The sequence below is a fragment of the Chelonoidis abingdonii genome, chromosome 22 (genome assembly GCF_003597395.2).
Source record: "Chelonoidis abingdonii isolate Lonesome George chromosome 22, CheloAbing_2.0, whole genome shotgun sequence".
Taxonomy (NCBI): domain Eukaryota; kingdom Metazoa; phylum Chordata; order Testudines; family Testudinidae; genus Chelonoidis; species Chelonoidis abingdonii.
Genome location: NC_133790.1, coordinates 5,392,626 through 5,409,548, shown reverse-complemented (window position 1 = coordinate 5,409,548; position 16,923 = coordinate 5,392,626). Strand labels below are relative to the sequence as shown.

Sequence of the window (16,923 nt, the reverse complement as noted above, 5' to 3'; positions counted from 1 at the left end):
TTGAAAAATAAAATGTCTCTTACCACAGTATAATACAAGATAGATATAGCTCTGGCTTGTTTAAAATATCAGTACATTCTGCATTCATTTTGCTCACTGTACCTCCAGAGAGTCCATATCAAGTGAAGCCTTCTTTTTTAATAAAAAGAAAACCCTTCCAAACTTCAATCTTTAAGTAAACATTAGAGCTTCTTGAGGGTGATAGTCTTAGTGCTGAAGAGTGACATTTAAAACACAGTAATATGGAGTGCAGTGTTAGATTATAAAACGTCATCTGCTCTCATTTAACTATCGGGGAATTCACAAAAGTCTCCTCCAAACCACTTATGTAGTTTTACAGAAATCTCCAAAAGTTCCATAATACCTCAAACCCCTAAGGGAATTCACTGCTTTTAGCAAACAGTACAGTATGTACACAAGGCTAGCATTAGCTAAAACTGCAGTAACAAAGGGAATAAGTTGTTTAGACAGAAAGTAGCTCAGTTTACAATAATGCTGACAAGCCAAACGCACTTCAATACAAATTAAGAGCGACAACTGTGTTATTTCACTTCACCTGTAATGATCGTCATCTTCACTTCCAAATCTGTTGTTCTGAAGCTGTTCAGCTAAGTTAGTGAGGATCACATCACGAAGTTGGGAGAGCCCACTATTCCTCTCTCCTACAATGGCAGAACATGAAAAATGTTGTAAAACAGACTTTTTTAGATACAATTTTTATTAATTCATAAGGAACATGACTGGACATACACTACAGACTAACAGTAACTATGCTTACAATTTATTGTGATTCTCCACAGACATACAAGCAGTTTTGGACTTACTACATATGCAGTACTGTTTTAAATTTGAGACGACTCACTGATTTTAGTTGAGTGGAAGATACCACCAATGTGGTCGACAATGTAGGTTCTCTACACACATGCATATCAAAGCTTATGATGTCTATTTTTAGATGAAGTATGATATGCAGTTGTCAACTGGTGCCATTTCCACCATCAACACATTAAAAGGACCACTTTGAAGTATTTGAATTTGTTTCTATTAATTTAAAGACTTTATGTATTATTTCAAGACATAACACTGGATTTCTTTGTGACCTCAACGCATCACAACAATCTAAAGGGTAAAAAAAAATCTAATAATAAACTTGTACAGGTATCATTGGGTGCATGGGACCCCAGTAATGAGCGAGTGTTGAGAGAATGTAGGATCGGTCAGTGCTACGTTCGGCTGATGCAGCAACTCATAGTGTTGGATGCCATCAGGTGGTCGAGTGACATCTACCTAGAACACATCACTGGATATTGGCAATACCAGGAGGGATGAGCTGGAGTGCTGATGAGAAGCACAGTGGAGAAAGTAACTGAAATACTTTCTCCATGGATTGTATTTTCCAACTGGACAATCTACTCTAAATGTTCAATTACTGAGGGACAATCTACACTCATTCCTATATTTGCTTTCCACAACCAATTCTCTGTATAATTTTTCATTAGTGACATACCCGAGTATTCGGATTCTAATATCTAAACTGTATTGCTAAATTTATTCACCTTAATTTGGGTTATTCCTGATTATACACTATATATCTTCTGACTTTTTAAAACAAACTTTGTATTGTGGATAATCTAAGCAATATACCCAGATGTAGAGAGACATGCTTCTTAACCTGTGTGCTATATAATTTTTTTTTTTTTTTTTAGCACTGGTGACATTTTTAGTTATCATCATCATCTTGTTCATCATTATGATCTCTGTCGAGAGTGAGTGGGTTACCATAGTCTTTACTGCCTTGGCATGTACATAGGTCTATGCAGGGAAGACTGTCCTGGCTATAGACAGTTGACTGTGCAGTGACCCCTACTGGTACAAATAAGGTCTTATAAAAACTCAGATGCCATTGGGCCCTTGAAGAATACAGGAAGTAGATCATTATCCATATTTTTCCATCCATGTTGCAATTGTGATCCAATATCTGGTTTACTTATGTGCAAAGACATCCAAATCTTTTTTTGACAAGATGCTCTTTTGACAAGCTCTTCAAAACTGTCCTCACATGGTGAGAGAGTTTGGCCAGTGACTTGTCCTTTTTGATGGCTAGATTGAGAGACAAACAATTCAGGTCTCTGTGGATCTTTTCTTTTTTTGTCTGGCCACAGCACTGCTACCAAATTCCTTGCTGCAAAAACTGTGGCTTGTCCAGCACTATTTCCCAATTTGACAAGCGGTAAGTGGTAAGTTCCCTTTGTTTTGACAATATTGAACATAATTTTTTTCCAAGCACCAAATAGGGATGACACAGTCATCCTGTTAATATGTACAACAGGAAGTACGTGCATCATAAATTGCATGCACGGGTATGAAGCAACGCTTGTCAGCTGTGCTGGTAATGGTACCTGTTTCAATCCACACATTATCTATATCTTCCATTTTTGGAAGGAAGAGAACAGCAAGGATCAAAACATCTGTATCAGGTGACCTAATTACTACAGTTTCTTTGATACAAACACTCAAATGCCAGATTGGTACATACAGCATGCAGAAGCATCCTTCTGTCCACTTCAGCTTGAGTGCTGTGCAAATTCTGGACTTCTGCAATACCTCTACTGGTGATGGACTTTGCTCCTTCACCACTGGAGAAGACTCAATCAAGGAGTGTTTGTGCTGGGTGTGCTTCTACACTCTCAGGTAGATTTTGAACCATAAATTCAGAGAGGAATTTTACAAGTGACTGCTTTCTGGATGCTAACTTTAGAAACTTTTTTCACTGAGGCACAGGATGTCCACCAATGGCCTGGTATTTCTTGTATCCATCCTTAAATCCTCTCCAGCACTGTCTTTCCGCAGTTTTCACAGAGTTACTGTTGTCATATTTGTCACAGACTTCGATTACAGAATTAGCTTTGTCAAATCCTTTTTGGACCTGCCTCAAATATTCAGCAGCCCATTCAATGAACGTGTAGAATTTGTCTTCAGTAACCATCTGTATGACAACTGTGGCATCTCGGATGTACACTGTGGTTTCTTTGTTGTATGCTCTTAGCTCATGAATTATTCCAGCCTGATTTTACAGCTGGTACCCTAATTCAGCTTTGTCTGTTCTTCTCATTGTTCCACCAGTGGGGCAAAGGCACAGGTCTTACTGGCTAACTAAGATCAGTTCCCACTGAAACATCACCATTGCATCTTGCAAAGGACAAGGCTCTGTGGAAAACTGGTATCTGCTGTGATTGTGCCTCCCTTGCCAGGCTTAGATTTGTTCTTCTTGGCCATGTCAGCAAATATTTTAATGCCAGATTTCTTGATTGGGCAGCTGAAGAAGCTGTCTCTCACTTCAGAATCAAGTGCACCTCTCACAAATCTCTCCATTTGTTCTTCATCAACATCTGCTATTTTCAGTAGAGCTCCTGTAACACTGATGTTACATGGAGTTTAGTAGATATTTTGATAAGCACCCCTGGATGTGCTTCAGGGTCAAATAAGTTTGTCATATTGTTGATTACATGGTTGATAAGAGCTATAACATGCTCTTCATCCCTCTTCAGTGCAGAGGCAAAAACTTGTTTGTGGACTTAGTCTTCATTACTTCTTGTTAGGTCGCTTCTTTCTCTCATAGCTTTTATATATTTATAATATGAAGCTGTGTACTGTCATCTCTAACTCTAATACTGACCTGTGCATACATGTAACTGAATTAAAAGCTAATTTCTAGAATATTTCAAAGGCTAGTACTGCATGCATAGACAATTACAAATTAAAACCTTCTATCAGGCAGACTAGATGCTACACTGTATGTACAAAATCTTACAAATGGCGAAGTATAATATTAGGAATTCACATACATTTATATCTACCCACTACACAGTATGAACGATGGACACAATCTACTGCTACACAACCTTCAGTGAGACTGATCTGGTCAGCAAATTTCAGTTGAAAATATAGAGAACTATTAAAATCACTTATGAGATATTTTGACAATTAAGAAGATGCAATGTGAAAACAATTCATGTTAGCATATTGCAAAATGTTGGTTTTCACCATTTTTGCTACATGCTAAACAGCTTCATAATTTCTGAAGGAAATAAACATTTGCCCAAGTAAAACTAATACACATATTTTACTTCATTGTTGTGTGGTAGCTTTGACCAATGAACACCACATTAAGATACTGAAATTAACTTAAACAGTAAAAAACTGTAGTCAGCGATGTTGCAATGTTTCTGGAACGGCAGAAAAAAAATGACATTCAATTTGGGTCTCATTGTTTCACTTCACCTACAGATTTACGACACCACTTGACAGTTCCACATCGTCCCTCATCTACACATACATAAAATAATTTTTCAAATGATATACAATGGAGATGTGTGTATGACAAGGGCCCTTTCTGAGGAATTGCTGCATACCTACTAGGTACGATATTCAGGCAAGACAAAGTACATTATGAATAGTGTCAAAACAGATTTGTAAATCTTTCTAGTTTTAAGTTAGATTTTGCCATTACTCTGATACAGTGTTTCACCTTCCCCACACATCCAGGCAAAGCACTGAGAACTTAAAACATTCTATAACTTCCAAGGAAGTGCCAGTTTATGATAGTCTAACATTCAACCACTTTCCTGAACTTTAATTCCAGAAATAAAAAGTACTACCAGGAAAAAAGACAAAACTGCCCTCTCTCTGCTTAGTTTTTAAATTTAAAAAATTATTCTCCAGAGTACCAATAAGAACTCACCTTCTGTCAAGACCAACTTAAGTAAGTTATTAATTTCCACTTCTCCAGGATATAGGATATTTAAGCCAGAGCTAAAAAAAAAAAAAAAAAGTGGGGGGAGGGAGAAATCAAAAGTCTAATTTAACATTTGTTTATAATGAGTGAAAGAAAAATAGTTCCTTTATAAACATGGGAAACAGAACATTAAAAGTTGGAGCTTACAATTGCATAGCTATCACCCTTAGAATTATTCCATATGGTTGCCTGAATTTTTATAGAGAGAGATTTTTATACTAAGGAGAGAGACGTCCAACACATCTTAACATTCAGATTAATTTATCTGTCATATAATTGCAATGTTTCCTCTGTAATTTCTGCTAATCAAAGAAGTTTTGTTGTATAAGCAGAGGATTTCCCCCCCTCTGAGCCATCTGCTCCCTCCTGAAAAATCCTACAGGGAAGTCATCATTGTAATGTACGATACCACAGTCATTTCTGTAACAAACAGACCAATGTCAAACACAGGATGATGGTTTACTGTAAATCCAAGCAGAAAAGTAGTGGAGAGAGGGAGAAAGCAGCAAATCAAATATCTGAAATGAGAACTATAGGAAATGAAAGCCAGTAGCCAGGAACTTTTACTGGTATTAACTCCTTTAACCTCATTAACCTTTGACCCATTATGGAAATCCTTCTCTAAAGTAAGTGGGAAGCCAGAAGCACAGTAGTGTTGGAACTGCACTGCTATAGATACACCTCCAAAAAAAAAAAGAAAGAAAGAAAGAAAGTAGTCTTCCCCCCACTTTAATAATTTGTCCCGTCTGCATAAATTATTCACCGTATCAAGGGTAAGAGATCACCCTTGTGAACAGGCGTGTGCTCCTGATTGCTCATACTGTTAAAGAAGCTACTATATGGATATGTTTTACCTTATTAAATGCATATTATACCAAACACAAGTGTGTGGTCTACTGTTCATTTTACAAGAGTGAACTGGAGCCAAGATTTCTGCAGTTTTTTCCCCAACTCAGTCACTGACTCCAAGACTGATCACAGTCAAGTCACTTTGAAATGTAGACTTAGAATAGCCATCACCACATGTAGAGTCTACATTTCATAGTACCTTACAACACAACTTATTTAATTCAAAATTTACGTCAGAAAATATGAACCTCAAAGTTAACTTGGAATTTATTTTTACTACAAGAAGAAGAAATCCTTCCTGATCTTTACTGATCTGCTCCTTTGCTTACATAAGCTACAATGCTTTAATGTATTTACTGACCAAAAACAATAAATCTAGTCAGATACTGTAACAACTACTTAACTGTTCTATCAATATCCACTGTGTAAACAGTCAGCAGCATATATAAAACCTGAAAAGACAGCCTTCAGACCAAAGACATACTACTATTCTCCAGTGCATTTAAATGGCTGTATACATTTTGTAACTTAGTGGTTTATAAGAAAGGCACACAGGTTGATCTTTGGAAGATTTTGTTCTCAAGCTCTGGAACATTTCCCACTTGAAAGCAGATTTACAATCTGTGATTAGGACACCTGAGACAACATTCTTTGCCCTTGAGATGCACATTTTGTGATTCTCTTGATACACAATTGCTTTTTTTCCACTTTATTGTCCTCAGCTTGGTCACTCTGCTGTCATGACAAACCACAGAAAAGTTTCACAGCTTGTAGCTCAAATGAGACAGCAGTGCGGTTCAGGCTCAATGACACTGCTCCTTCAGCACTAGTGCCCAGTGTCCTGGGGAGCTGAAGCATCTGCTTAGATAATACTATTAGGTGCTGATGTAGCAACACAAAGACATTGGGCTCACCCCATCCCAGGATGCCTATATAACACAGGTTCCTCATCCCTAAACACAAGTCTCCCGCCACCCCAAGCCACCTGGACCTCCTTGCAACCCATTTCATACTTTTCCAAAATCATCCTCAACCTATAGCATCCCAAACCCCACTCACTCCACTTGTCTCCACACCCCTGGTCACCGACCCCCCCCCCCCAAAAGTCTCAAATCTGCTTTCTGAAACATTGCTCTAACCACCATCATTTATACAGATTCTTTCACCTCAGTGCATATATAAACCACACACACAAACACACTGTACCCATCACTGAAATGCAGCCAAGTCTTGGGTGAAACATGACAGCTATTTAACACCATTCTCATGGTTAGGTTAAAAGAAAAAGAAAAAGTGTAGCCAATAGGAACTGCAGGAGCAAATTAAAGAAGGCATAATGTAGTTATTGCATACTGCATCACCATCCCCACTTAACATCCTGCATTTTTCTTCCCCTCCAAACCAACCAAATTTGCAAGATCTGATCATATTTATCTAAAATTTGCCACAGCCATAGTTTACACACAGAATTCTGGATTCTTATAATAAAGTTCAGGATTAGCTGTATTTTTAACTTGAATGGCTCAGTGAAGTAAGAAATTACGCCCAGGTTATGATTTTTCATGACTATCATTAAGATCTTAGTTTCACTTCATTTTGACAAAGTAACATTGATATTTACCTGATTGCTAGACAGACCTCCTTCTGAATTTCAGGGCAAATCTGGCTCTTTGGTGCCATCAGTAACTGCCAAAGTAAGAGGCCAGACCTTCTAACAATGTCTCTGTTTCTCTCAGTTTGGGGGCTGAAGAAAAATTTAAAAACCACCTACAAAAACGATAGTTAGAAAATACAGCAATATTAAAAACAAATTTCTCCTCTACTCAAGGGAAGTGCTTTATACAGGAAAGCCTCTATAACAAAGTGGCTCAAATGGAAGCAGAGTTAGGCCAACTTTCAAAATTTTTATGGTCACTCTAAGTAAATTCTCCAAGGTTGCTCAAAGTTGGTGGTAATCAGGAATTGAATCCAGAACTATTGAGTCTGCGATCAGTGACTTAACAAAAACTAGACAAAACCACCCTTGTCCTTGAGCAAATAACTTAACCTCTCTGGATCTTATCCAATTTATAAAACATAGATAAGAACTCATAGGGGTCTAATTTTAGGCTATAACACATTCTAGAAATGCAAAATAAGAAGTTATCTCTAGGTTAATGTCCATTAGCTCTTCTCTACTCAATACAAAGTCACCATTCATTTAAAAAAAGGTTTACTTGTTGGTCTGCATTCTTAAAGTCTCCTTTACAGAGTTTATTTTAAAATATATTTAAGATTTGTTTATACCTGAAAGACAACAAGGATGCAGCGTATAATGCAAGTATTTCCATTCACCATAGCTTTCTCCATGATGTCGCAAATACTGCTGAGATGGTGTGCTTCTATGGGATGTTGTTTGCCCAAAAAATTTGTTATTGGGAGATTGTTACTGGCTGCAAGCAGATTTAGTTGGTGTATGCACATGGCACCAACATGGTGCAATAACTGGTTGATAACCTCATTTGTGGTTATAGCATCTCCTAAAAGAAAAAAATAAATGGACATACTTTTCTCTATGAACACAGAAGTGCATGAATCAAGTTTACATGCATTTTTAAAATATGTTATGAAACCATCATTAGCATCACTGAAATTCTGCAGCACTTCAGAGCTATTGTCTGCATTAAAGGTAAGAGATTTCTGTTCAAGTTTTTAGAAGTGTTAAAGGCAGAAGTCAGAAAACCAATAAACATGCACAAAAAAAGCTTTTTTCTTATCTTCAATAAATATCAAGTAATTTTGTAATATGCTGTAACTAACCCTTGTGGCTTTCTGAAGAAAGTATGTTCAGTGCTTTATGTGAGTTTAGATTACGTTAATCTCATATTTTACTTACACTTATACAAAGTGCTGACTATATGCTCACCTCTAGGCTCTGTGATGATATGACTAACTCCCAGTCTCTGACAGACATAATGGAATGCCTGGTTTCCAGGATTACACCATTGATCAATATAGTCATTAGAGCACGTCCATATCATGTTATTCCTAGTATCATAACATGCACCTGAAGAGAAAATATACAAAAAAAAATCGAAATAGTTTTTATTTATTAAAAAGTCGTCCAATGATAGTATTTTCTATTGGATTTTTTTTCTTGGAAAGCAATTCAAAACATTGCCATATCAGATGTGGATTTAATGTGTTTTCGAAAAGTTAATTCAATTACAATAGGTGACACATCAAGCTGGTTAAAGATAAGGGTTAAGAATAACAATCTTTTAAAGCAAATTTCCTAATGTGGTTAGTGCAAACCTCTCATTCCTCAGTGTCCTTATCACTCAAATTGCCTGCTACCAATTAGTCAACTGCCTGAAATGCTGGGGCTAACATCTTATGCTCAGGAGTTGGCACCACCATGTTGCACAACAGACACTTGACAAAATTACCGTACTTCGTGATGGACATGGGGGGAAGGGGGATGTTACGTCATTCAATTTTTATAAAAGTTACCATGGACCTCAAAATTTTTACCCCTGCTTATGCTGCTGTTCAAGAAAAATAGATAAAAGCAGTTTCAAATATTTTAGTTATCTCTATTCATAATTAATTGCATTTGTTTTTAATTTAATAGCCTTGCTCTTACTACTTTGTAGGTTATTTATAGAGCTGGTGGCATGTATGGTGCTGTGCAACTGGTGAAGAGTAGTAAGCAAACAGACCTCTGGCCTTAGCAGCTTACAAGTGGGCATAATACCTCATAAAAACAAGAATAGTGTGAGAGCATCATAGCTGGATCTTTAGAAATTATATAAAGGAGAGAGAGGAAAAGTATGAACTTGGCAGTATCCCCACTGCATGAGATTGCAGAAAATTCTTCTATAGGCTTGTCTAGAGTAGGATAGACAATATTTAAGCACATTTCAAAACTCAAGGGTAGACTGGACTAGTTGTATTGTGACAGACATTAAGGAGATTGATGCGAACCTTCAGCTTGATTGATTAACATGTTAACATACTCCTAGCCCTGTCTGCGCTAGAGTTTCAAAAGATGTTGGCCAAAGTGTTTTAACGAACATTTAAAAAAATTATACCTTTGATCCTTGTCAATGGGAGTCCTATACAGATCCTAGTTAACATTTTAATTAAGCATTGTTTAAAACCTGTTGGTATCTATTATATGGATATATACCTATCTCATAGAACTGGAAGGGACCTTGAAAAGTCATTGAGTCCAGTCCCCTGCCTCAGTCCAGTCCCCTGCCTTCACAGCAGGACCAAGCACGGTCCCTGACAGATTTTTGCCCCAGATCCCTAAGTGGCCCCCTCAAGGATTGAACTCATAACTCTGGGTTTAGCAGGTCATAGCTCAAACCACTAAGCTCTCCCTCCCCAGTTATCTAGCATAGCCAGTGTTAACAATTTATTCCTATTCTATTTTGTATCCTTCTGACTATTGAGCTGGCAGAAGCAATCCAAGTCCAAAATGCAAATGCAAGTGAAGTCATGAAAACCAAAGTCACAGGGAAATATGAACATATAAGCAGAACATCTTCCTGGTTAATACATTTATTTTTTAAAGTGAAGATAGGAAAGTTCAAATCTTCTGAACACTGACTCTTTCTTTTGAAGAGTCTATAGTACAACAGATATTAAAAAAAAACCTTTCAATACCTCTTCTCACTCTCTAGAAGAGAGAGTTCACCTTCAAAACTTGCAAACCAAAGCATAAGAAACCAGGAAAACAGCTTTCCTTCAGAATTTTCACATCACATCTTCTAAGTTGTAATTTTATTTATTTAATTTTTACCAAAAAAAGTATAAGTTACTGGAAATTGAAAGAAATCATTTAGAAAATAGAGATTGCTATCTCCAATATTGAATGTCCCTAAAAATAAACGTATTTCTTACCAAGTCCTGGTATTAGAGCACCACGTCCCAGTGAACTTCCTGCGGCATCAATGAGATCTGCTCGGCTTGTGAACTGCCCATCTGAAATATTGTATACCAAGCTAGAAGCAAGAACTTTAAAAAAAACAAAACAAAACAAAAAATACCTCCAATTAATTTCTCAAACGTTTAAAATATGATAAAGAAGAGAGTCTCTGAAATCTGCTGTAAGGATAACAAAAAAAACAACTTACTTTTCAAAGATGACAAACCACTTGTCCCACCAAACAGTGATCGTGTTGCAGAGCTGCCTGACCCACCTGGAGGTGGGACCAACATCACCAAATATGTTCCACATGTGTACATTGGAGTCTTTCGTAACATTTTTAGTGGTAGCCCACAACTAGTGTTAGCAGCTGAAATGTTAAATAAAGCAATGAATCAAACAATTATTTCTCTAAACAATTCGTAACACATGGAGAGCAAGCAAGATAGAAGTCCTAAATATAACCTGTTTTGGAGTTTAAATAAATCCACCAGAAATACTGATAAATCTAATATTTTTGCAGGCTTTGGAAGTTACTTGTGGGTCCAGCCAGTGGACTCTAAAGATCCACCCCTACTCATTAGGAGATAATTCCTCAGAGGGCATGCATGGTTTCAGTGGCATTTTAAAATATAATTTGAATAAAACAATCTTTAAATATAAATAAAAACAATAAACCCTAGTTTCCACAATGACGATGACGACAATGGCAACAACAACAACAACATCAAAAAAAAAATAGAAGCCTAAAAGCTAGTAGAAGGTATAACATACAGAGAAGCAAACAAAAATCTGTCCTAGGGATGTCAAAGATGGTAAAATATCACGAGCAACATTTTAAAGCCCAAGGAAGTTAAGATAAGAGGCCTTCTGGGATTCAGTACCACTTTTTAATCCCTTGAAATCCCCCTACCCTGGTCCCATATCCAGTGAAGCATGATGATCTAGCCTCCAGCCAAGAAGGTGAAGGTGGAGCTCCGGCCAAAGCTGATCAACATTGCTCTGAATACTGACTGTTCAAGAGGAACCCATATTTTATTTTCTGAAGCACTCCTATTCACTACTAAGCAACATATAGCTTTTACAAGATCTGCACTACATTCCTTTCCACTCCCTGTCACAATCTAAAGGGGACGTGCAAAAACACTAGGAAAATATTTGCAGTGGTGTAAATGTATATTCCACTGGTTAGAGAGAGCATTTTCTTAACTGAGGAACTTATAACAACATGTAACTGGATCCATGAGATATTTTAAAATCCATATGCATACAGTAATCTCACCATTAGTCAGTGAACCCAGGGTTCCAGGTTATTTAATGCATATTTGAAAAAAGGAAGAGAACTATTTAAGACATACCCATAGAAAGTTTGTCTTGAAAAGGAACTTTAAAAAAATCCTCTAATGCAAAGAAAGTGATCAGTACACTAGTTTAGACAGGGTGTTTGAATAAAGTGAAACTTAATATAGTAGTTTCAATAAGCTCATAAAGAACAGTAATACTGTAATATATAAACAATTAATCAGTATACCAATAAAAATGTCACACATATTTGCTATTTCATCAATAATGAAGAGGTACTGCAGAATAGTGCCCAAAACACAATTCCAACAGTGCTAGAGTGTGAAAAGAGTACTCGATGAGTGCTTTGAATGGGAATTGGACCACCTGTTTATTGATGTCCCAAACAATATTGTGTATCACCACTGGAGTATCCCTCACCAAAATATGAGTTTACACAAGTATAACGAAATTTCATAACACGCATGGTCACTGGCATAAAAAAATAAGAATATGATTAATAATTTCTACTACCAACAGAAAGGCTAAAGTTTATTTTGAGAGCTTGGGACACTTACTGGAAACTGATTTAGGATTTTCTGAAGTATCCTATTCATAGTAAGGATTAATAATGCCAGAAGAAAATAATTCACCATGCTATTGTTACAGGTTTGTCAATGGTTCCATGTAAGCCTTTATTTATAGCCTAAAAGTGAAACATCTTCTGAAGAAAAAGATCCTTTTGGATTTCTTGGAAGACTTTTAAGGCCTCTAAGTATTGCCTCAATGTACTATTAATGCCATTTTTAAATCCTTATGAAATCACTTATGTGTCTGGTCTCACCTCATTTTCCTCTTATCTTTATCTCACTGGCAATTCCATTACCCCCTTCCCTCCCTCCCGACACAGGCTCACAATCCTGGAGTTATTTTTACTCTTCCTTCATTTTCTCCCCACATCAAATCTATCATGAATCCTGTCAGTTTTCCTTCTACATTATCTCCAGAATCTAAACTTTCCTTTCTATATCCCCTACCAAAACTCTGGCCCAAACCCTGATAATCTTACACATAACTACTCCAATGTCCTCTTTGGTCTCCATGAAAATCATATGATCCTCTTCAAATCAATTCTGAATACATCTGCTAAGCTCCTTTTGGTTGCCACTCCAACCACCGTCTGCTTCTCCTTAAATCCCTTCACAGGCTGTACTTCCCCATCCCCATATCAAAGACAATATCTTGGTCCTTTAAGGACAAAACAACAACAACAAATAATCACTTAATCATGGAGTTGACAGTAAAATTAGTTTTCTGGGAGACTAATCCAATCAGTTTTGTCTGACACACCAGTCCCATAGTTTAGCCATTAGTTTTATTCTTGGACGTCCAATTTTCCTATAGATCTTTTGAAAATGTACAATTAAACAGAAGAGAGGAGCTACCTGACTAAAATCAAAGTACTACGAGATCTTCAGTGAAATAAGTTTCACCAAAATCTAGGAAAGCTTTGTAAGTTATGGCTGATGAATTTGAATTTTGAGTCCACTTAAAGGAGTTTAAAACAACATCGAGACAAAGGGATCTAGATGGCCTGTAAAAATAATTCAAGATCAACCTGCAGCACAAATTAATTTGATCTTTATCCTACTTTTTTACAATTCCTACATTTAAAAAATAAAAACCCTCATTCTGAAATATTTAAATTGCTTCTCAATCAAACTTTGCATTTTATATGCTGCAGTATGTTATGCTGAATGTAAAATGAATCTAAAGAACCACTCATACTGAGCTTTAAATTAACTTTAAAATGGTTTAACTGTTCCTATTGCCAGTCCACTGAGTATATCGAATTCTTAATATTTTATGCCAGTGACAAATACTGAGTAATACCTTACTCTTTACTCCCGGGGGAATTCTGCACCAAAAAAATAAAAAATTTGCAACAAAAATTGAAAAATTATGCGCACAATATTTTAAAATTCTGCAAAATTCTGCATATTTTATTTGTCAAAATAACACCTCAGAATCACACCAGTTTCAATTATTTTTGGTCATTTATTTCAAAATACCTGTCAGCAAGTATGTAACAATACAGACAACAAAAAAGATTCAGGAAATGTTTTTGGACAAATAGATTCCTTACTAGGCATATTAATACAGAACTCTGAGTAATTCATTTAAACTACAATACAGAACCATATTTCCAGCACCCCTCAGAAGCAGTGCAAAGGCTTGGGTGAGTCAGGGGTAACGGAGGAGCTGAGGGAGATGGAAGTAAATTGCTGGGAAGGAGTCTGGCTGTGAAGTTGGAGGATTGTTGGGTATGGGTGGGAAAAGTATGGAAAAGGTTTTTAGGGATGGGGGCCAGAGAGGGATTGTTAGGGACCATCCCCCATGCAGACCCTGGCTGACACCTAGCCTCTCCAGTTCAGTCAGACACATCTGCTCCTGTTCCTGTGTTCCTGCACCCCCATGTGTCCCTCCACCCCAACTCAGACAACCACTTCCCCCATCCCCATGTGGTCCTGCACCCCTCCCCGTCCCCAAGTGGCTCTGTACCCTCTCCCCCTGTGTCTCTGTATCTGCACCCACTGACTCCCCATCCCTATGTGTCCCTTCATTTCCATGTGTGTCTGTGCCCCCACTCAACCACCTCCTGTCCCTGTGTAGCTCTGCAACCTGTCCCCCATCACCATGTGTCCCCGCACCTCCCTCCCTCTGAGGCCCTGTGCCTCCACTCCCATTCAGCCCCTGCCCTGTCTGTCCTCCCCCCACTAGCCCTTATGACCCCCTTTCTGATCCCCCACCCAGCACCCCATACTGTCTGTTCTCTCCATAGCCCCTGTCTCCCGACCTGGCATGACCGGCGCTGCAAAGAAGGCGGGCTCTTTCTCTTCCCTCACTAGCTGGGAGTTGCTGCTGTGTTCTATTGCCACAGCACCCTCTGGTAAGCAAAAGACAGAACTGCAGCAACATTTTGACAGGAGCTTTTTTTTTTGAGCAAAAAATTAATATGCACAGCTCTTAAATTATGCGTACATACAATAGTGCAGGATTCCCCCAGGAGTAACTCTTGAAATAGTCCCATTGAAACCTGTAGGACTATCAATCAGAGTAGGATGGCATAACTGAGCCGTAAACTAGGAACAAAAAGGCGCTGTGTTTACGACAGCTACAGTTTTGGCATGATCAATTTTTTTCCTTGCAGCAGTGTATTCTACATGAATATGAACTGTTATTTTGCTATTAGAACTGACTGTTAAGCACTTGCACTGAAGTATGTATTTGCATGAAGTATTCCAAAAGCAATTATCTTTACAAGAAATGCACACAACTTTCAAGAATTTTAATAAATTCTAAGGAATTCATAACAGTAATGTATATTTATGTATATAGGCAGTTTAAAGAGCCTAAATTTAAAGACACTATATGTACAGATATGTAGGATTTTCAAATTCTACAGTCAGAGAAATAATTTTGTGAATATGCATCACTGCAAACAAAAAACGAAAAATTATTGTAAAGGAGAAGAGTACTCTTCTGACCTGCTTGGTCCTCTTTCAATGTATTGGAAATTGTAGAGCCAGTTAGAGCAGCCAGTGTTGCTGATGGGGAGGCTCTGTACCTTGAAAGCCTACTCAGAAGCATCTCATTTATACTCTTGGCAGATTCTCCCTCTTTTCTCATTAGTATAATGCGCTCCTGTAGAGGATTTGCTATACATATATCATTTTCTACCTATGCAAATGAAAAAAAAAATCCTGAGATATTTAAGTCCCTAAGAGATGAAGGATTTTATTCCTCCATGATCACAAAATGAGAAGAGAAGCAAAAACCAGATCCAGATGTATGCAAGGAAGTCTGATACCAAGGTGATTGGTGTGACTGAAATACCTAGAAATACAGATTATTACATCCTGGCCAAAATCATATCATGACTGATCATCTTTAGACATTTTTTACTTTGTAAAATACAACAGTAATAGTCCAGTTGCCATAAATAAATTTCCAGAAATAAATGTTGAAGTTAACATTATACAAAACCCAGTATTTAGATGATTTTTTTAACTATAGCAAATAATACAAAGTAGGCAGTCTCCACTTAGCATATGGCACTTACACTAAATTACTGTTTCATTATGAAACAGAGTAATAACAATGCTATAATATATTTCATACTAACAACACATGTTACAAGCAAGCCTGCAATACTGGAATGTCCTTTGGAAGTGCAGATTTTATAGTACGGCTTTTCATCCTGTTAAACACTATGTCAACTGCTTGTAATGTTTTGACTGTATTCCTGAAGTTAGGTACTAGCACTCAAATGAACAATTAACATGTCCAGTAACTTTATTAAATGTTACTATTTTAAGAAGTGTTATTCATGTCACTAAACTAAGTCTGCTACAAATAAACAAATTGCTAATTTAATTGAAAATACACTTACTATAAGTTCAAAAATATCCATAAAGACAGAGTGTCCCTTTGGTGTTTTTTCATTCAGGCTTGCAGGAGACCAGATCCAATAGAAATAGGTACCATCTGAAGAAAGATGTACTGTGGTCATAGTACTGCCAACTGGAAAGTGATTTACTGGCATGGGGAGTATGTGACATACCTAGAGATCAATAGGAAAGCAAGAAAGAAGGAGAGTTCAGTGCACATTTTGAAGCTGTTCTTCAGACTATTAATTTAAAAAGTTAGTGTCTTTAGTTATTCTAGAGCAAAGCTCATTAGGCTTACTTATCTAGTTATAATTTGCTATGATTTGAGGAAGAACACAGTTTGCCAAATAAAGGTATTGCGTACTAATGAATTCCATGCTAGCAAGACACAGTTATCCATCTAAAAATAGACAAAAGACCATGGTGTCAAATTGCTGAAAAATGTATAAAGTATCATCAGCAAAATGTAAATATTAATATAGTTATCTGCTTTATCCTACTTTACTGAAATGTCTGCTCAAAATTCTGGAAGGAAACTCATTTAATGAGGAATCCAAACACTTAATTTGAGGAAACATATTATATATGGCTGGAAACAGACAAACAGCCTTACTCCTTATTCTTCAGTGAAA

At 37.1% G+C, this 16,923-nt stretch overlaps 1 protein-coding gene across 1 annotated transcript in view; it reads right to left on the bottom strand.

Moving 5' to 3' along the window:
- The window catches only part of HECTD4 (HECT domain E3 ubiquitin protein ligase 4), a 111,428-nt gene that overhangs the window by 63,897 nt on the left and 30,608 nt on the right, over positions 1 to 16,923 (bottom strand). The window contains exons 7-15 of the mRNA XM_032800699.2: positions 16,294 to 16,464; positions 15,389 to 15,581; positions 10,768 to 10,929; positions 10,535 to 10,648; positions 8,550 to 8,690; positions 7,931 to 8,163; positions 7,266 to 7,411; positions 4,742 to 4,812; positions 557 to 662 (exon numbers count right to left, since the gene is read on the bottom strand). Of these exons, the coding sequence (XP_032656590.1) occupies positions 557 to 662; positions 4,742 to 4,812; positions 7,266 to 7,411; positions 7,931 to 8,163; positions 8,550 to 8,690; positions 10,535 to 10,648; positions 10,768 to 10,929; positions 15,389 to 15,581; positions 16,294 to 16,464 (1,337 nt within the window). The remainder of the gene's footprint in view (positions 1 to 556; positions 663 to 4,741; positions 4,813 to 7,265; positions 7,412 to 7,930; positions 8,164 to 8,549; positions 8,691 to 10,534; positions 10,649 to 10,767; positions 10,930 to 15,388; positions 15,582 to 16,293; positions 16,465 to 16,923) is intronic.